The sequence below is a fragment of the Perognathus longimembris genome, chromosome 11 (assembly GCF_023159225.1).
Source record: "Perognathus longimembris pacificus isolate PPM17 chromosome 11, ASM2315922v1, whole genome shotgun sequence".
NCBI classification, from domain to species: Eukaryota; Metazoa; Chordata; class Mammalia; order Rodentia; family Heteromyidae; genus Perognathus; species Perognathus longimembris.
Genome location: NC_063171.1, coordinates 6180717 through 6203107, shown reverse-complemented (window position 1 = coordinate 6203107; position 22391 = coordinate 6180717). Strand labels below are relative to the sequence as shown.

Below are 22391 nucleotides of genomic sequence, written 5' to 3'. Positions count from 1 at the left end.
ATATTTGTGTTAATCAGGTAATTGAAATCACTCAGGATGACCAAAAAATACCCAAACGTTTGATTATTGAATGATTTCCCTGGAAGCTTGATATCTGGTCAATTTTTTAAATAGATTAATCCCCTTTCCAGACCTCTGGCCATTGTCCTTAATTTTAATCCAAGCATTTTCTACTTCCTAACAAGCTTCTTTCAGAATGGAATAACCCATTGATTAAAACTTTACTCTATTCCGTACCCATAGTTTTTCAGCAGTTTGGCTTCAATCTGTCCTCCAAAGTGACTACCTACTTCCTCAGAGATGTGACCCTTCTCAGCAGTAAGAAGCTGTAGATAATAGGAGATGTCTCATCTTCAACAACCCTCGAGTGGGGCCAACTCTGTCAGTCTCCTGAAGAATCATCTCTTCACTGGCCAAGGGAGGAAATATAGAACCAATGAACAGACCTAAGTAATTTCATTTAGTACCAGAATTCTATTTTATTCAGGTTCCCATGAAGCCCAGTTTTGTTCAGACCCAGCTACTACCTTCTGCACTCTTTTTGGAGAAACCACACAGAACTCAAACTTTGGCACATATGCAGGTAAAAACATATCCTGGACACATGAGGACACACATTCCATTATCTGTCATGAGAAAGCAACTATGTCTACTCCAACCCCAACCAGCTTCCTACAACCCCTGCCTTATAAAACACCTTTATATCATCCTATAGGGCTTGTGCTGACACTTAGATTCTCCAAGAGAAAGGGAGAGACATTTGATGGCCACTCTCAGTGAAATCTTTCACACCCATCCCATAGGATGAAATTCCCCTACCAACCATGGTAAGACAAGGTATCAATGATAACTAAGAATTAACCATTTTTCTACCCTGGCTCAAAAGACACATGCCTATGTGAACATAATGCCCGACTTAGGGTAACCCAGAATTTGGTCACCAATGTAATCAATTGCTGGATTTGTCACTCAAGGCCCCCATTAGTAAACAATTACCAGGATCCACTCGTGTACCTAATGTCTGATTATATGATTCCTCTCCCCCAGAAATGTGAGACATAATTCTGATAAGAAATGGAGTTTGGATAGTAACAGCAGGAGCACTAGGAGTGCTGTACTCTTCTGTCTGGTTGACGGCCAGTGTTATTTAATGGCATCTTAATAAACTATTGTTTTTTACTAGTCTCTTGTCTTGTTAACACCATTTACTAGCCTTTGCCTCTGAAATATCCATTAAAAATTGTGGCCTTCACAAGGCGTCTTAGAAAAGCTCCGTCCTTTATATAGCAGGACCTACAATAGTCCTGCCCTTGGATTTGGAGACAATTGCAGTTCTCTAGCCAGGATGGCTCTCCGATGAAACAGACAAAAAAAAAAAAAATCAAACTGGGGCCCATCTGCTTACAATTTCTAAGAGTAAAGAGCTTCCATTCCCACAAATGTTGAGACTACCTCTTTCCTTACACTTCTTTACTTACAAATCTGCTTCTTAGCTGCTCAGACAGCATCATCTCTGTCAGCATATCATCCTCCATTTTGACTCAATCTCCATCTAAAGTCCTCAGCCCTTTCCCAGAAATCAGGTGACCAGACCAGACCTGCCCCCACTCGTTGCCTCTGATCACCATGACCCAGAGCCTCCTGCTACAGGAGTGGACTGCCTTAAGCCTAGACCTAACCACAACTGTTGCACATAGTAAACCCAGACTTCCATTCCTAGTCCCTGGCTCTATAATCATATTCCCTTTTGCAAGACAAGCAGTGCATTGCATTGCACCTACCTGGAAAGCCACAGCATTGCTAATTTGCAGGCAATAAACATTGTTGTCCCTCTATTTGGTGTATGCATGGTCCTCTGGGCTGGAGCTTTCAATCTCTGCCTTGAAGAAGTATTATTTCTACCCTGTGGAAGCACACTTGGTGGCCATAAAGTTAGCATGAAAGAGGCAATGTCGAACATTATATAGGATATTCCACAAAAAGAATCAATCAGCAAAGCCCATGGAAAAGAAATTGCCAGCAGGGCCTCCGAGGGAGGAGGAAGATGGCGGCAGGGGCGAGGTGAGGTGTTGGCAGTGGCAAGGGCTTCGGGCGTGGGGGGTGAAGGGACGCGGGGCGATGGCCCGCGCTGTGGGGTGGATAAAGAGCCGTGGCGCCGCGAGTGCGGGCGGGCGGGCTGATGTGGCGGGTGCTGCAAGCGCTGTCCTGCCTGCACCACGCGCTCACCTCGCGGCTTCGCCTGCGCTTCGGCACCTGGAACTGGATCTGGCGGCGCTGCTGTCGCGCGGCCTCTGCCGCGGTCCTAGCGCTGCTCGGCTTCACGCTCCGCAAGCCCCTGGCGGGAGGCCGGAACCGCCGGTTCCTGCGGCACCTGCGTGGGGGGCCGGGCCCGGCCGCCGCCCACCCCTGGCTGCGCTGGCGCGCGGACGGCGGGACCCTGGAGAAGCTGCCGGTGCACATGGGCCTGGTGGTCACGGAGGAGGGCTGGAGCTCAGCTTCTCGGACATCGCGAGCCTCGTGGTGTGGTGTATGGCCGTGGGGATCATCTACATTAGCGTCTACGACCACCAAGGAATTTTCAAAAGAAATAATTCCAGATTGATGGATGAAATTTTAAAACAGCAGCAGGAACTTCTGGGCCTAGATTGTTCCAAATACGCAACAGAGTTCACAAATAGTAATGAAAAAGATGATCAAGTTTTAAATTGCCATTTGGCTGTGAAGGTGCTGTCCCCAGAAGATGGAAAAGCAGATGTTGTGAGAGCTGCTCAAGACTTCTGCCAGTTAGTAGCCAAGCAGCAAAAGAGATCCACAGATTTGGATGTAGATATGTTAGACAGTTTACTTAGTTCAAGTGGTTTTCCTGATCCTGATTTAGTGTTGAAGTTTGGTCCTGTGGACAGCACATTAGGCTTTCTTCCCTGGCAAATCAGATTGACTGAAATTGTCTCTTTGCCTTCCCACCTAAACATCAGCTATGAGGACTTTTTCTCTGCCCTTGGTCAGTATGCAGCCTGTGAACAGCTTCTGGGAGAGTAATGATCCCCGGTGTGCAATTTGATTTCAGGCTTTTGGAGAAAAGGATTCAAGTGACTCTGATGTTTACAAAGCACCTATGAAACCCTGTATACACCTAGTTCATATTGCTCATAATTTATCAACACAAAAAAGTGTCTTACTTGAGAGTGAATGACTGTGTGTGTATCTGTGTGTGTGTGTGTGCGTGCATATGGAAATAAACTTATAAATGGGGGAATGTTGGAGAACGAAGTACACAAACCTGCAACTTGGAGCAGATAGCAGCGATGTTTTAGGAGCTGAGATTTCAGATGAAAAACTTCAGCCCATGCCCCTTCCCTGTTTCTGTGGGGAGGGGAGGGAATGATTGGAGCTGTCTCAGTTGTCATGTGGGGTTGAAGAAGGAATACCTTTTGTTCAGTCTTTTTCTAGTGACCAAACTTTTATTTTTAAGAATAATATATGGACTTGTTGAATGGAAACAGTTTGAGGAGCTTCAGGGAATGAAGTTGTTCAAAGCATCCTCATTAGGCACAGGGAATACCTGTCTTCAGCTGTCCGTCCATTTCATTTCTTTATTAGAATTCAAGTAATGTAACTTGAGAGTATTGCTCTAGTGTCTGTTCTGAGGGGTAAAGATCATTTGAAAAAGAACTCATACACTGAAGTACAGAATTTAAAATTTTATTTATTAAATTCTTAAATATTGATTTAGTCAAATCAGTAAAGCAAATGTTGTAATCTTAAAAGTCAAGGTAAAAAAATTTTCCAAAAAAAAAGAAAGTTAACTTTTGATTTTTTAAAATAATAATATCCATGTAATGCCCAAAGTTAGTTTAAAAATGTTTCCATGAGTTATTTTTATTTAAAGTAAGTAACCATTTGACAAATTCCCAAGGTGGTTATCTCCCCCCCCCACCAAAGTAATTGGTTGTTCTTTGGAATAACACTTGGGATTTTTATTCACTAAATGCCTGTGGTAACTTAGTATAAAAGGTAAGTTCAACTGAGGCCTGTGTAGGAAATAAAATATTACCAGAGTCTGTGAAAATATTTAATTTTACATGTTCTCTCTCATGGCAGAGAACAGCACTGGCTCTGTTACTTTAAAAAATGAGTAAGTGATTTCTTTTTTTTTTTTTTTTTTTTTTTTTGCCAGTCCTGGGCCTTGGACTCAGGGCCTGAGCACTGTCCCTGGCTTCTTCCCGCTCAAGGCTAGCACTCTGCCACTTGAGCCACAGCGCCGCTTCTGGCCGTTTTCTGTATATGTGGTGCTGGGGAATCAAACCTAGGGCCTCGTGTATCCGAGGCAGGCACTCTTGCCACTAGGCTATATCCCCAGCCCAGTAAGTGATTTCTTGATATGTGTTCTAATAGTATTCCCTCACTGCTGATCCTTGAACAGAAACTATTTGTATTTGATGAATGTTTTTCCAAAAAAATCTTATTGAGAAGTATATAATGCTTATGTACATTTAGAATGGATTAGCTTAAATACTAGGCCTCAGAAGTCTGCAAAGTAACAATGAAGGCTGGATTTAGAAAGCATGGTCTGGAATTGCTTGCCAGATTCTGAAGTGATGAAGAAAAAAATGTTTCAACTTTGAATTACAAAACCCCATTTATGATTTTAAAAATATACTTGAAATAAAAGTGATTAAACTAAAAAAAAAAAAAGAAATTGCCAATCAACTGTTCCAATTCCTGGAGGCCTCATTCATAGTCAGATCCCATCTGCACATGGGCATCGCAGTCCTGTCATGTTCCTCTAGCTTGCCCTCCATGGTAAGGCCATTTGAATAAACCTGTGTTTCTCCTAAAAGAAAAGGAACCCAGGAGTTGGGAACTATGTGGTGACAGCGATTTAAAAGATGACAGTTTAAAAAAAAATTGCATTCCTTTTTAATCCTATTTATACCAGAAGAACACACATTGGAGAAAAACACACAAACCCTAGCCCTCCCTGACTCACAATCCTTGCAAGGAAGAATACAAACAAAAGAAGCTCTGCATGGCCCAACAACAGGAAAAGCCCTGTTCTTTCACAGCCAGGGGCTATTTTATTTTAACAAGTCTTTCAATGTATTATCCTGGTAAAACTTGGAAGGAAACATGGCAAATGGGATCAGTGAGACAAACTTGTGTTTTCCCAGCAATGCCAAAATCTCAGGGCATTGAACTGCCTATGAATCAAGACAACGCGTATAGGATACATTGATTGTAACAGAACTTAGAAACTGTTCTTGCTGAAAGATACCAAATCCTCACTTGAGCCTGAAATCCCTGCCTCAGTTTTGCATGTCGTTTTAAAATCTTCTTTCACTTTTGTGGAAGGCTTATCAGTCACTGGAGGAGCACCTGCCCTGAACACTGGACATACCTAATCCTGTTAGTCCCTTTCAAAGCTGAAGAGCAAGAGTGCTGTGCTGTCCATGTCCTGGTCCCTACCTCAAGAAAAGGACCTGAACAATTCATTGTTAGAACAGCAAAGCTCCATTCACTATGGATTCTGGCAATTGAAGGGGTGATCGATAAATGTCTCATAGCCAGAGTCAAACTCACTTGCCCACCACTGGGTGATCCTACAGTGATCAACTAGACCAGTACAAACAAGGCTAACCCTAACACTTGTGCCCCTTCGTTACATAATTTAGAACCTATGACAATATCTTAGAAGGACAGACAGCACAGACCTGAGGGCCACTGAGCCCTTCTGCTCTTCCCAATGTTGCACACTGAATAACTTCTTGCTGTACCTTTCACAACTACTGGTCTTTAACTGGCATAGTTAGTGGTTGAGCCTCGTCTGTTGAGATTCAGAGCTGGAGGTTTTGCTCAGAAGCATCAATAACAATGATTCTTCCCAGTTAGTCCATAACATAATGACTATTCGCAATTAGTAATGGGCACTGTTGGTAGCAGTCAGCATGGAGAGCTCCCCTCAGACTTGAGAGTAAATGGAGAAAAGATAAGCAGGCAAACCTCTAAATGGCCAGGCACTAAAGTCTTCAGACCCTCCTCTAAGAAAGAAACAAGAACTCCCAACTCTAGTATTATGATTCTGTCTTCCTTTCATCCTGCAAGAGAAACTTGAATATTAAGTTCAGCTTTGTAACAATTCATTTTTAATGCTGTCCAAAAACCATGATTTCTCCCCAGGGGAATACCCAGTGGATAGTTCTTTGAGTAATCTGCTTTCTTGTTTAAGAGTTGCAGACACTGTGTTCTTCAAAACTTGTCTTATATTTTTAGTACCACAGCCAATAAACAGCTAGTTCCTTTACTAATGTAAAAAGCTCTTCAGATTCCCTGGCAAAAGTGATGCTCACTATAATCACCTTCGACTATGTCTTAGATGAACAACACAGAATTCCTATAATTGCTAATAATCTTGCTGTGAATCCTAAGTAGAAATGCGTACTAATAAGTCAGGAAATGAGACCAGAAGCTACAGGGCCCCAACAATCCTTAGCTCACCAAACCCCTGTCCTCACAGAAAACGGAGACCAGTTGTGCTAGCTAGCTTTCTCATTATTGAGAGAACACCAGAAACAAATTAAAAGGAGAAAAGATTTCTTTGACTCATAGTTTCAGTCCAGCAGAACAGAACAGATCACCTAAAGGCAAGGGAGAGGGGGAGGTTTGTTAAAATAGAGAAAAATCAAAGAATGCCTGTGTCTTGCTTTTCCCCCTGCATCCTCTCAGGGTCCTAGCCTATGGTATGGTGTTCATGTCTTACCCCCTAGGCATCCCTCTAGAATCACCCTCCTAGACATAGTAAAGCATGGTTCTAAGAATGTTGTGTTCATAGAAAGAATCAGAGACCAGCCTAGTAGATGAAAGTGACGTCACAATTGCAGATATTCTAGAAGAGAAAACGCAGACCTTGGATTAGGAAGACCCGCTTAGCACAGGGCCTGCTTCCTTTCTCTTCTCTGTGCAATGCCCTGGTTTTCTAGCTGGCCCTCATTTGTCAGAATGGCAGCTTGTTTATCCTGACTTCTTTCCTACCAACTCATCTCCAGAGAATTCTCCTTTAGAAGTGAGCAGATACAAGTGGGTCAGATAACAATACTGAGTTAGGCCAAATACATTTTCCTAGCATTTCTAAGAATGTAATTCTGACTAAGAAAGATAAATAATGCTTATATCATCTTCATACCTTGCTGTTGTCAATTCCTAAATACTCTAAATTGATGTGACAAGCATTGACTGCTTGTTTATTTCTTTGCATCCATATCAAGAGATTAAAGGTAATTTCTAAAATTGGCTATCTTTGAAAGACCAGCAGAAGCAAGAAGGCTATTAGGCCTTGTAATTTCACTTGGATAGGGTGTGATTATTCTTAAGTAGATGCTTTTTAGTCTCAGGTTCTCATTTCTTAAAAGGTATTCTACTGGTTCTTCTTTTGAGCCTGAATTAAAAAAAGACAAAAAACAAAAACCCTCAAATGGAGTTCCAGACAGGAATGGGTCCTCCAGATTTAGAAAACAGTGTGTTATTTACTGAAGGATCTACTTCATTCACTAGTTAAGCTGGTAGCTTAATTGAAGCATTGAAGATGGAGAGAATCTTTCAGTGAGATGAGACTCCCTTCTCGTGATATAGGATGACAAAAATATTCTTTTTGAGTGACTGGGAATATGCCTTAGTGGTAGAGTACTTGCCTAGCATGCATGAAGCCCTGGGTTCGATACCTCAGCACCACATAAAGACAAAAAGCTGGAACTGGTACTGGGCTCAAGTGGTAGAGGCCTGAGGGGAGAAAAATAAGAACCAGGTACAGTGCTTAGGCCTGGAGTCCATGCCCCAGGACTGGCAAAAAAAAAAAAAAATACTCATTTTGATTCTCAGTATGTCTCACCACTTAGGTGACCAGGTTTCAATAAACAAGGAACATTAATAAGGATGAAATCATTAGAGGAAAAGACTGTGAACTCAATCTCACTGAATAATAAACTGCCAGTAGAGTTTAAAACAAAAGGTAGGGTACATCTATATGAGTGACCCTCCATGGTGGCCTGTTGTGACATCTCAGCAGAGTATGCCTCTACTTACTGGCCTAACCTGGATCCAGAGGTGGCTACAGCTCTGTACACTAAGCATAGAGGAGACAATGAAAACTTCACAAAAAGAAGCAATTACAACTTCATAAGTATGCTCATGACTCTCACTGCCCCTCTATAAGCGGTCTGAGCTGTGCTACCTGCATCTCTTCAGCTGTAGTGTCAGCACAGGACCACTACCCTCTTGCCTCATTGCAAGAACCGTGAAGATTTACCACGTGCATTGGTTGAATTCACACCATTCTTATCTCAGAATAACTAAGATGGCACAAGTCCTTTGATGTCCCAGAAAGTGGTAAGCTGGCTCCTTGCTTCACACACACATATTGGGTGGCAGAGCACATACCATATTTGTATAGATACTATGTACATATTGTATCTATGTATATGAAAAGGGTGTGCAGCAATGAAACAATTTGCATATTAAAATATCCACATGAAGAGATGTTGACCTCCATCACAGCATACTACCAAATTAAAAACTGACATTTCAGAACACTTCTACAGTGTTTATCTTTCAACAGTTCAGGTAACATAAGGTAAGGTAGCTGGGACAGGGGCAATCAATTTTAGCTCTTTAGACAACTACTCACTTTTTGTAGCAGAACATATTCAAATTAAAGGAAAAATTCTTTGAATACAGCAAGATAGTTCATCATTCTCAAAGGTACTCAACTCAAGCAGGCATTGTGGGGACATTGCTGAAGCCAGAGGCCTGGCTCAAGTGCATAGGGTGGTTTTCTGGTAAGCACAAGGCTCTAAGATAGGAACTTGTGTGAATGATAGATAGGGATGTATGGATGTCTTTCCCTAAGTTAGGAAAGGTGTCTTTACCACAAGAAGGAATAGGAAACTACTATCTCTGAAAGATTTCCAGAAGACTAGACTTTCCCATAGAAAAGCTATTTTGCTCTGTAGTACATCACAGTCCTTCTTTATTCTTGTTTGTAGCCAGAGCCACATGTCTTTAGAGAGGGAATTGCAACATCACAGGAGGGATAACTACAGATAGTCTGAGACTCTCTCACAAAAAGGCACGTCTGATACGCTTTCCACAAGCAAACCAGGTCGAACTGGCATTAGCTGCAGTTGGATCAGAAGCAGCCAAGTCAGTGATGTGTTCCTACTCTGTCTTCATAATTTCAACCTCAGTCACAATGCCAGACAGTCTCCTGTGCACATCTTGGGTTCACTTCCAAATATAGCACTTGGGTGACATCAAATTCTCAATTCAAGGATATGCAACTCAGATTCCAGTTCCAAAAGCTTTGAACTGGCAAGTCTACAAAGGTTTAAGACTCTAGGCCTCAAGACATCAGTCTAAGCTTTAAGAAGCAATAGCCAAAGTTCATTCTGCAATGATTCACAAAGGACTGTGCACAATCTGTGCATAAACATGAATTCAGCAGGCTTCATGAGAACTTGATCTCTTCTGGTATGGCAGCTGTGTTTACCAGAGGTCTAGGAAAGAATGACCTCACCCTATTATTCCAGGTACATACAGATGGCAGGTGAAGTAGAGTGGGGGTTCGCTACAATGAAACGGGGTCCCCCCCAAGGGAGGGGATTCCTGGTTCCCCCAAGAGTCCACCACACAGTCTCCAGCTACAAGGTGACAAAAAGACAGATTTATTGGGGAAGTAAAAAGTGAACAAAAAGTGAACCGACCGGCCTTGGTTGCAGCCCAGACTCGGGAGCCGAAACTGCCGACCACGAGTGCAGGATCAGGGCCCAGACTCGGGAGCTGGGACCGCCCGCACGTGTGCAGTCCAGACTCGGGAGCTGGAACCACGCACACCTGTGCAGTCCAGACTCGGGAGCTGGGACCGCGCGTCCGTGTGGTCTTCCAGACTGGTTATAAGGCAAACATCACAGACAAACTTGTCACACGCAGGTGACCAATGAAGATACAACACTTACAGAGCATGCTAGGCCGCACACAGGTGACCAATAGAGTTACAGTCTGTCTCATATCTATTTGAGCTAACCTATCACTCTACGCCTACTCATAGCAGGTTCCCTTGAAGCTCCCAGGCCTCAGGTGGCAGTCAATCTTACATAACTTAACATAGTATCTTCCCTGAATAGGGGAGGGGAGGGCTTAGTGGAGATGGAGTTGGCTTCTGCTCTTATCTGAGCTGGAGTCAACCTGAAGTCCCTCCACAGTTAATGATGGCACTGGGCAGATCTGGCCTCCCTATTACAGCAGGCAAGACTTGTATGCGCTGATGTGCGTGACCCAGGCAAGAAAATTCAACCTAAGACTGGCTATTAACATTCCATTGTGGGACTAACTGCAAGTCCCTGCCTCTGCAGACATCATAGCCATTTTGATAACCTCCATCTTCTTGCTCAGACCCCATAAAAGCCTAACTTCAACCCCACCTACTTGCACAACCTCCATTGCCATGGGAAGTTTGCTACCCTTCACGGTGCCTTAATAAACAGTCCTTGCCCATTGAGAGCAAGTCCAGCCTGTTCTTTCTTCTCCATTTTCCTGACAGCATGGTCCCTAACCTTCTGATCCCGGTGCCCTGCCAAAAGTTGGTCACGTCAGAGGAAACAGACCAAGAGTCCAACAACAGTAAATTAACCCCCAGAAAATGCACATGATGAAGCAATTAGGTTTTCAGAGATAACCTCTCCCTCAACATCTCCCTCATACATCACCGCCATATCTGTAGCACACACAGTAGAATAACAAATCCCAACAACCACCTCATCCTGGAGAACACTGGTCTGAGCAGACACTGCCAGGCTGCCACCAACAGGCAGCGTGAAAACACACACCACTATGGGGTGCTGCTTACAGCTGCACCAGCTCTAGAACCACAAATTTCCTGAGCAGCAGGGAACTACCTTACAGTGCTTTTTGCCAAAACATGAGTCCACAATGCCAGTCGTGTTATTTACTTTATTGACTTTTACTTTCTTCCATAATATGTTTTCATTACAAGACAATGTAGGCTGCTTATGAAGAATGCACCAATACAGCGAGCTGCTAGCTTAAAAAGCTTAGTCTTTTAGAGCATTCCTTCTCAAGTATTTAAAACTTAGAGAGGAAGACTAAGTAGTTTGGAATACTCGCTATATTGTATGGTGTATGGCACATTCTAGTTTAATCAACTTCTCATACTATACTGAGGTGGAGAATAAAGTGCACTTTGTGGGTATTTTTAAGATGTGTAATATACAGACCTACTTCATTTTGCAGGAGTGACACCTCCTCCTACCCCTCTCCAATTATCGAAGCAAACATTAAGGTAGCATAAAAAAGCAGCTTCACCCACAATCTCCACAATCCCAGACATTGGCTCACTTGAAGTTCTGAGCAAGCTATACCTTTAACATGCTTCCCTACTCAGAATTCTCTGAAATGTCCTCCAGCTCTCAAGGGTATGCAATCTTCCCAGTTTGTAAGTGATTTGAAATCCCACTCCTGGGTCCTCAAGCCTTCATTTACACAAACAAATAGCTTCCTGATAATCTTGCATGGAGGTCTGGACCTGGTATCCAGACAACAATATTAGAGATTTCATACTGACAAAAACCTGCTCAGGAGGAAGGAAGCACCAACTCTACAGGGAGTGGGAATAGAGAAGAAAAACCCCATTGATGGCAGCACCTGCACTGACACTGAAATAATCATCAAGAACTAATCTGTGGCCTTGGTAGCCCTTCCTGTAGTTTCTGGGAGCCATTTATAAAGCCCACCTCCACATTGCCTTCATGAGGGGCAATTAAATTGAACTGCAGGCTTAGGAAAAAAATCCAACAAAATCTTTCAAAACTAATATCTCAAGATAATCACCGAGTAGACCCTAATCATTGAAGGTGAAATGCCAGCCATCAGCTACAAAATGCCCACCTCTCTTGGATAATAGCTTTGAGGTTCCCTCAGATCACTAAGAAATTCCCCCAATGAAGGCAACTTCATCAAGCTAAGCTAGTACCCAAGATAGCTCTGACAAAATGAAATACTGTGGTGGCACTCCACGGGGAAGCAGACAATCTAACCCTGTTTTGAGCAAGAAGAATAAATTGGGAAACAGAAGAAAGTTACATCCTTATTCATCCCTTATTCTGATTATTTCCACAAGTGCTCTAATTTTCCTAGAGGTAAACTTCCAAAAAGAAAGAATGTGACATTTTTCTGAGACTTTTCAGAAGACTGTTACTTTCTCACCCTGAGGAGGTCTGAGCCTGCATGCTTAGAGCTGCCCAATGAGGCTCACACTGACACATAGATGGATGATGCACAGAAGAGCTGACCTGAGAGATGGAAGCATCCGCCATCAGTGGAGTGTGCATTTGAAACACAGCTTCAACATTGTCTTCTCTCCTGTGACACTTCTGAATTGAGGTTCCAGGACAGACTCTGGCACAGGGGTAGCTTGTCAAGAAAGAGTGAAATGGCTCTTCATCTCTAAAGAATCAGGCATGAGGGGAAAGAATGACATTCACTCCCATTCTTTCCCATACTCCCATATGAAACACTTTGCTACAGTGTGCTGCTTGAGGGACAAGGCTTCCTCTGATCCAGTAGAGACATGTTGCCTTCTATGTACTATAGGGAAACCTCAGTTTCTCTCATATATCGTTAATCTTTCACCTTTTAAAATGGATACCTGTCATATACTTACAAATGCTTCCCTTGGCAGGGATAATTTACTCTGACCACTCTACACACCTTCAAGTGGGAAAAGGGGGAGCATTGTAAGGTATTCCTTACCAAAGAAGGTATTTGGCATGCATGGCCATCAAGACTCATGAGGGGTTGTGACATAGTTCATATGCAACATGTAGATTCCTCATGGGATGAAGGCAATAAGGCAATATTGTCTTCAGTCAGTACTGAAGAGTTAGAGTAGGATGCTGGGTAGAAAAGCACTACCTAAAATAACAAGGTAAGCATTATGCTTTATAGGGGGACCTTGGTTCACTTGATGAGCAGACTAACCATAGGTCCTGTGCTCCCTAAAGCAAACATCTAATCTAGAGACATAGGCCAGAATATATGCGAATCAGCCCATGTGCCCTGTAGTAGAACAGCACTTCAGCGACAATAGGAACAAGTACGGTGCTTCTGTCATAGCGTGCCTATAAGTCTCATAGAAACGAATATCCAGCATGAATCATTCAGAGGAGATCCAAGAGCTGCCAACTGGACAGCCTACCGCCTGCACAGACTAAACTTCTGAAAGAGTTTCCCCCGCCTTCTAAGAAAAGGCAGCTCTCTGTCCACCCGTTTAGATGTAAAGCTGATGAAAACGCCTAGAAGAACCGGTTCGTGTTGGAGGTGGAATTGTTCAAGGCAGACAGATAATAACTCCCCTCTGCCCAAAGTAATTTCCTTAAATACCCAAAGGGCAGTACACTATTGCAACAAGTAACTGGAGTGCTATGTTAACAAGGGGCCTTTTTCTCAGAATTTGAGGGTTTTATTTCACCTCGGCTCCTGTCTCATGCTGGCCATTAGAATGCAAGTTGCCCAAATCTGATAGCCTTTGTGTCTGAGCTTAGGACAGCCATCTGAAGAGATGCCATGAGCCTGGGAACAGATGGGGCTCCTTTGTTTGTATGTATTTCCTGCAAGCCTCCTTACCTAACATTAACTGACCTTAAGTATCATTATACATTTGTGATCAATTTTTAAACACGTCAAGCAGGTAACTACTGTAACCACTTGGCCAATTTTCCTTGCCAAAGAGAATATATGCATCACGCTTATACTATCTCCATTGAAGGACTTCATGTATTTAATACTAATGGCTCTATTTCCAAGGATTTGTACAAGATAACTGGGGCCTTGTATAGAAAACTTATTTCCAAAGATTACTTTGAAAATCTCCAGTGATAAACCAGAAAGGGGCCAATGTTTGAAAAATATGAACAAGTTACCTCTACTCCAGAGGAGGTGTTTGGCCAAGGTGTTTGGGCCCAAGGATCAGCTCATTTCAATGGCCCTGGCTACCCAGAGGAGGAAGGACAGTACTGTGTATGACAAACACGGTCCACCCCAGCCCTGTTGGGGATATTTGTATCAGGGCCAAGAAATTTCAGGGAGCAGCCATTGCAACTGCTGTGGCTGTCACCCTGCCTAAACAACTTTTTTCATCTTGAACTATTTCTCAATTGTGCCGAACCATAACTAGGTATACTCAGAACAAGAGTCCACAAGACAGAAAAAGTACTCAAGGAAAAGGCAAATTATTTAAGAAACCTCAACTTGTTCTCAATGAAGAGGATCACCAATTAAGAGAGAAATTAAATGTAGAGTGTTGACATCCTATCAAATGTAGGGACAAATCATAATCATACAGGAGACTCAAGCCCCTGGGTTTAGGGTACTCCGCATGGCTCTCACAGGCAGCTCAAATACCCATGTTCTGGACCAGAGCACAGCTCCCTGGATGGTCTGAGTCAAGCAAATCAAACACCAGCAGTTGGGGGTCTAGGATTCAGCTCAACCTATACCTCTTTATATAAGTATTTACAAATCTGTCAGATACCATTCTTACGATTTAGATTTATTATTTGACCCAAACTCAATTCCAGACATCAAGGTGAAAATAGTAGTCTCCAAGACTGACTTCCATCAGCACAAAGGCACATCCATCCAGAATCATACAAGTGTTAATAGTCAGAACACTATGGAAACATTTCCCACACGCAGACAAATCTTCAGCACAAGAATAGCTGCAAGGTTAAGACTTGAGATAGAACAAACTCAAGAGGAAATGCAGGAAAGTGGACAAGACAGTATATAATGATGCCCCAACGAGGGATACATTTGAGTGTCATCTGGCACCTGCAATGCTACCACATCTCTTGTTCTTGCCCCATAGAGCATCATCAGGTAAGGAATTTTCATCAAGAACAAATGTCATCAGAGTGCCACAGAGTTCCAGCCAGCAAGAGTCGGTGTGTTTCCATACACATACAGATGGCATACCTGTGCTGTGCCCAGGAGCCAACCATGTCTAGAGCTAAAGCTCAGGATTGGGGAAAGCATCTTGTCAGTGCCGAGATAGATCAGGCAGGACAATCTACATACCACACTGAATCCTTGGTCCTTATCCTCAGTATTCTACCACAGCAAAGGCAGCCAAAGGAAAAGAACACCTGTGACCCGAGAATCATATATGTATGTGGGACCCCCAAGGAAGGACAGTGGTGGCCATAGCATCCACAGGATTGACATCCAGAGAAATTCCCCTGGCTATAAATGGAGCTGTGCCTTTCAGAGCAGCTGGACAGTAAGAGTATCACTTGGATTCTAACTAAAACTCTGGCCTGACAATGAGCCCTCCATGGAAAGGGACCTAGAGCATCAGGTGGAAGGAGAGCAGTGTCTGGCCTCTATGAACACAGCAGGGGCAAAGATGAAGGGGAAACCACACACAGGACAACAATGCCAAAGACACATACTTCCACTACAAATCAGAAAGTCTAGGGCCTCAGGGACACAGGTTAGGACATGCAGGCTGTTGGAAAGGGACATACTACTAGTCATCTAGTGCATGGCTCAGGCTAAATGGGATACAGTGTAATGGGGGTCTATGTTACTAGAGCAGAAAGTAAAAACTATTGGGGAAAAGCAACACGTCTCCCAACCAAAGAAGGTATGAATGGCTTAGGTCCATTAGAGCAGCAGGCTATTCCTAGAGATTCACATACAGGAGCATAGCTGCAGAAGCAGATGTTAACTATCTTTGATGTCAATCCACACATCATACAGTGAGGCATATGGCAATGAAAAGCAATGTTGACCATAGAAACACACACACCAGCCTCCCTTATGACCAAAAAGGAAATCAGAGCTGCAAATTTCTTCTACAGTATTTATCTTGTAATATTTATCAAGTTAGGGCACGGTGAGAGATCTGGGGCATGCTGATTTCAGAGCTTTAGACTATCTTACCCAGATTTACCAGTGAGAAAAGGCATGAGGCTTTGTAACACCATGTGGTTATAAGGAATGCTGCCTATATTTGTCCTGCAAACTTTTCATGCAAGAGACAGAGATGATGACAAGACTGACAAGAAAAAGTCAATAATTTATTCCCAAAGAGGGAAACTCCTATTATAGGAAGGCGAGACAGGAAGATTTTTTTGCTGCAGGATGCAAAGTACAGCCTTCATCTGTGTAAAGAAACAACATTGTGAGCTTTAAGTGAAGACCACTCTCACCATAGCCTCATCCTCATATATAAATAAATAAATAAATAAATAAATAAATAAATATATATATATATATATATATATATATCGTATCTCAGCACTGCTGTGGGTCTAAGACCTTGGGACAGGCGGAGAAACTAGGAAACAAGCTAAGTTGGGGGCAAATGGCCAAACTCTTTACATTTACATGAACATTAAGAGATGCTCATGGTTTTCTCAGCCTCCAGCAGGAATGAGCCACAGGCATCTCTGCAACTGGCCTGCTCAATAGTACCTCCTGTAGTCCAAGTTTTACATCTCCATGGACATCCTTAGTAACTTCCAAATAACATATCCAAAGGCTGTATGGGGAAAATGGCTCAGGAAAATGTCTACATTCTAATTCAAAGAATTGGATAACAGGTTAAGTGACACAGAGTGAACTAGGGCACAAGAGGACTGACTGAATTGGCTAAACAGCCAGCTGTAATGTGCAGAATGTCTCCCAGTAACTATGGACATGGTATACACAAAGGCAATTAAATTGAGAAAGTGCAACAGAGAAGGGTAGCTGGACAGGTTAGCCTGAGACAGGGGACCTCAAGCCAAGATTTATAGAAAGCTGACAGGGATAGACAACACATACTGTCATCTATGCAAAGTAGGATCAATATGCCCAAGTCTGGGTCTTGTCTAAGTGAAAGCAGGATCACACCTTTGCTCTACCTCACCAGAAGATAGCCTCAATTGTTGTATTAGGCCCTTTAACCTGGTGCCCATATTATATGAAGGCCAGTTCAAGATCATTGTTTCAATCTAAGTCTCAGGGTGCTTGGAAATAAATCTGCAGCATTTCACTTGTATTAAAAAGACAGGATTCATGATTTCTCCCTTGGGAATTCTGAAGAAGGTAGAGTGAAAGCACCAAGAATACTGTAACATTCACACTGGGGCTCTGGTGTACACTGCATGAATCATTAGCAGCATTCTTTATTTGAATGTCTAAACATATATGCCATGAAAGATGCATTTTCAAAATATACTAAAGGTAATGATTTTTTAAATTATTTTTCTATTAAGTCAATGTAAACTTAGAACCCTCCTGAGAAAGCATTCCACAGATCTATATAGCCTCTTTACTGGACACTATCTCCAGTTAAATGAACAGAGTCACATTCCTATTATCACCAGCATCATTAAGATGTGAAATGCCCCAGTATTACCCTTTGTTAATACCAACAACAATCAGCCACCAGAGTAAAGGGAAATCTTACTTTTCTCCACCCCAGACTGGATAAAGTGATTTGAGGTCAAATTTCATACAGACCCCTGTGGGTCTGAGGAGCCAAACATTTCTGTCTGGGCTCCTATCCAACAGCTACTAGTTCTTTGTGATCAACGGCTCTGAACCATCCCAAACCCCCCTCATGTCAAGAATTTCTGACCCACATCCTCATAAAACTGCAAGGACAATTGTCAAAGTGCCACAGACTTTGAAAACAAGACCAGCATCACTTCCTCCCCACAGATGATTCCAGTGGTTCACACTTTTGCCCCGTACAACTTCCTTGGAAAAGCACATCTACACCTTAGAATGAGTCCACTGTATGGATTTTCAGAAACCACTGAATCTTCCTGCCCAGAAGGAAGGTACTTAGGTCGATGGATCCATATTCTAGACATGATGGGACAACAATGTTCATTCGGTGCCAATAGCATCAGAAGAGAAAGACCTATCTCCAGGAACAGCTTTACCCTGAAGGGTAAAGCTCAAGAATGCCATTATCATCCACCTGTGTAAGAAGCTGGCTGAACTGAATTCAATCTGTTCCCAGGAAGAACTACCTGCTCCTTATAAGGTAAACAGGGACTAATAGGATTCTCAACTCCTGGACATCCCAGGGGGGAGAAAATGAGAATCAGATCAAGAACCACATGGATGTTGGGGAACATAATTAACACCAAGGACCACAAAGTGCTTGTAAAATGAGAAGCACATAGAGAACTGCTAGCAATGCAGGAGAATGGCTTTGGAATTCCTTCTCTTGCTCTAGCAGCAATATCTAAAAACCACCTTGATCAATTGGCGAGATGTCCCTTCCCAGGTAAGCTCCCATTAAAACTCAAAGAGCTAAAAAGAAGTTCATAAAAGTAGGATGGGGTTGCTACATCCTTCCCTTCCCTTTCCAGCTAAAGGGAAACCACAGAAAATTGTCATCCTTCAAGAGAGCATGGACACATGGGAGAGAGGCTGGCATGCTTGATGCTATCTTCTAGGCAGCTTGGTTCTTGGGACAGCTCTGCCTTGCCCAAATGACACCTCCCCCAACCTCTGTCAAGGTTACTATGTTATGGCTTTCTCCTAAGTGTCCCAAGGATGCTCAGACACAAAAGCACGTATCCGCTTAATGAAAACAGAATAAATATCAGTGGGGTGGATGGACCTTAACTTTGTGTTTCAAAGAGAAACACTTGAGGTATATCACTTAGCTACCACTAAGTAGGCATGACTCACATGGCCTACAAGTGACTGTCTCCAGACACTGCCCTTCAGAGGCTACTCTCTTCCTGAGACTTTTCACCAATTCCAGTGCTGGCCTACACATCCATGTGCACACCACTTCTATACTCCAGTGAGTGAAACTGCTCTATAGGTTGTCTGTTTCTCTCTTTTTCCAGAGGGGGTACCATGCCAGAGAACTTCTCAGGCCCAGGGCCTGGTTGCCTCCAAAGTGGGGGACACTGCATCTGTCCAGTAAGTTTTCATTCACTCACCAAATTTATTTCCCCCTGCACTTCCAATGGGGTGCTGCAAGTCACACCTGAAGCTGGAAACCCCTTTGGAATGCCTTCTGCACTCATTTGATGTCTTGTCCCTTAAGGGCTGCATCAACTGAAAACACCTAATTCATTCTTTTTTTTAAAGTGGGAACATGTTTTTATTAAACAAAACAAAAAGTGGATTTTCAGAGTCACCTCTGAACAACAGTAAAACTCCTGCATAAGAACATTTAAAATATAAAACAGGCAATTGTCTTTCTTTGTTTGATAGTTATTTTTCTAATGCTCATAGGAAGGAAGAAATGCACTGATATGCTAGACTGTAACTAAAGATCAAGAAAGAATTTTTTTATTAGCTAATATTCCACTGAAAGGATTGTAAAATGCAAACACAAATCCATCAGTTTATTCATCAGTCATGGAGTGAAGAAGCAAACACCTCTGAGCATCTTTCTAGATATTTCTAGTTTGGGTGATGGATACATGTCAAATCTAAAGACAGCACCTACAAGTAAGGGACAGTAATTCACTGAGACGGTAAAAATAAGTTGTACTACCTGTGCTCAGTGACATAGGAATATCAATTCACTTTCTCAAACCTTATCCTGTCACTAAGTTCACAGGGGTGTTCCTTCTATTGTAAATTTTTCATAAATGGAATCATTTTTTGATGAAGAAAAAAGTCTCAGTCACCTAGGTCATTGGTTCCTATAGCTCTCTAGCTGGGAGTAGTCCAAGCATGTATATAAGTAAAAATATGACTCTTTCCTCTCTTTCTACCTATCTGCATAAGCTTTTAACACATTTAGTACATGTCAGACTGCCAACTCTTTTGATACTAGTCTATGAATATGGGTTCCAAAATCCTTTCTCCTTCCTCTCTTCTGTATTGTCCAATTGCACCTGCAGGTAGTCTACAGTAATTTCAAACATGTGCTGTTAATATGCCCAATACTGCTGCAAGCAGTTGGGTTGTGCTGTGTGTGTCTGTCCCAGCATGGAATTGCACTGCTGGGGAAGAAACTTTGAGACTTTGGGGATGGCTGATGGCAAATGAATGTCAATGTTCTGATTTGTAACGGCAGCTCTCATAGATTCATTCAGGGATCCCCCAGCAGCAGGCTCAGAATAAACATCCAAACACTTATCAGCCACAAACTGCATCTCTCTCACAGGTGAGTACTTGCTTGTCAACACAGTGCTTTTCCTTTGAGACATGACTGGGCCTTGGAGGCAAAGCTGGATGGCCTGTGGTTTCTTCCAATACTTCTTATTGTTCTTAATGGCTTCTGAAATCTTGCGCATAACAGCTGGAGGGATCCTGTCCCGGAGATACTTCACATAATCAACTGTTGCCTCAATAACTGAAGCCATATCATTCTTCCTCCCCTGCTCATATGGTAACAGAGCACGCAGCTGCTCACAGCAATACTTGATTCGTTCTCTTCTCATCTTCTCTTTGCTTGAAGAAAAACCTTTTTGCTGTTCTCAAAATCTGACAATGAGGCATTTAATTCAAGTCTAATGTAATGTCTTACAGATTTTGTGCGAGCAAATAGATTGGCAGAAAAATATTCCAGGTGGTTACTGCTGCAGCTCTGCAAGGAAAATGTACTTTCTCCAGTCCTCAGAGCATTTTCATTCTTAACTGAACCACCATTTGTGAAATATGCTCTTCAGTATTTTAGCACAATATTCATTTTTTCCGTTGTCAGTGGTTCACTTAAAGTAATATCAGCTCCATATTCTGAAACACAACCTTTAAAATTTTCAGGGATTATAAAAACAAACAGCAAATGTATATTTTCCCTCTTGTCAAATCTGATCGACTTGATAGCTTCCAGCTCCTCAGCAGTTAGGACAGGAGTAGTCCTCAGGAAAATCATATTAAACACGCAATTGTTCACAAGTGTGGCTGCCCTCTTTGCATCACAAATGGTGATGGTTACTTCCTCTGTATTTGAAAGGAATTTCTGTACAGCGCAAGCCAGGTGGTGAACGTTGACATCTCCAACTAACAAGAGGTCTAGTTTTGACTGGCCCAGGCTCCCGTCCGGCTCCTGGCTGCTAATTGAGGCGGCCATAACCCCGTAGTGCATGTGCCTAGCCCCGGGCGACTTTCCAGCAGGAGCTCTGCAAGCGAAACTCCTAATTGATTCTTGTACTGAAGTCTGGCAGCAGTACCAACTTGACTCCCGGTGGCCCAAACATGGAACTTTAGATTATATCGTTCTCAGATTTAGACAGTTGTTGCCTCACATTGGTAAATGGTCAGTGGTCATCCATATTCAGGCTTTCTTTGCTCTGAAGAATAACCCTGCTCTTTGCCAACCATGGCCAGCTGTCCACATACTTGTGGCACATGGGCTTCCCATTTCTGAGAGCTCTGAGACCCATGCGGAGCATGATGTGTCTGACCCCCTTTTTGACCCTGCACCTTTTCCTGCTGAGCCTTCAGCACCTTCACCTTCTTCCTCTCTACCCTCCTCCTCTTCACTTTCCATCCCTCACCTTTTCTCCCCTCCTGCAGCTCACACCCAGTCTCCCACTGGTGGCTCTGAGCCCCCAGTAAACTCTTTGTGCCCTTTGTGGGAAGCGGCAGGAACCAAAGGAATGGTAAGAGTGCATGTTCCATTTTTCAGTGCTCAAGTGGAGAAGCAGCTGAAATCATATTCTCAAGACCCTAACAGTTATATCAAACAACATGAATACCTTGCTCAGGTCTATGACCTTTCTTGGCATGACATATTTAATAATATCCTCCACCCTTACTCTGCAGGAAAAGGAAAGGTATGGGCTGTCACCCAGGCACATGCCCATGATACCCACCAAATTGAGGTGTATCCCTTAGCTACCCCTGGTAAGGTCTTCCCCCGGAGGGCTCCAAGCAGATGCCCACCCCCCCCCACCTGGTTAAGTACTCACCCAGTTACCTGGGGAACCAGCATACCTGAAGGCAGTTACCTCCCCCTTCCCTGAGGCCACATCCTAACCCACTTGGCTACAACTCCCCACTTCTACCCCAGAAAAGGCATCACCTGGGAGTGACTCCTATTCTTGACCACCTGATGGGACTTGAACTTGGCCACAGGCCAGCAGCTCAGCAAAATACAGTTTTCTCTTCTGCTTGAATACTGTGTGGTATTCTTGATCATTGGCTGCCCATTTATATAACTCTTACACCCCTCAGTAGGAATGACACATATGGCCTACAAATGACAATCTACAGACACTGCCTATAAGAGGCTACTCTCTCCCTGTTGCCGTTCACCATTTTCTCCTGGCTTTGTCTTTCCTGGAATTGTTTCCTAGGTTGAAAACAAGGACCTAAGCATCGGCCTCTAATTCCATTTTAAGGAAACA

At 43.0% G+C, this 22391-nt stretch overlaps 1 protein-coding gene and 1 pseudogene across 1 annotated transcript; one reads left to right on the top strand and one right to left on the bottom strand.

The window, feature by feature from the left end:
- The first annotated feature begins 2179 nt into the window (after nucleotides 1-2179).
- On the top strand, nucleotides 2180-3835 carry LOC125359823 (dehydrodolichyl diphosphate synthase complex subunit NUS1-like). The gene is given in 2 exon segments (XM_048357702.1): nucleotides 2180-2480; nucleotides 2483-3835. Coding segments are annotated over 2 exon segments (858 nt in total). The 3' UTR covers nucleotides 3040-3835.
- Nucleotides 3836-19967: 16132 nt separating this feature from the next.
- Nucleotides 19968-21112, bottom strand: LOC125360128 (annotated as a pseudogene).
- Nucleotides 21113-22391: the final 1279 nt, after the last annotated feature.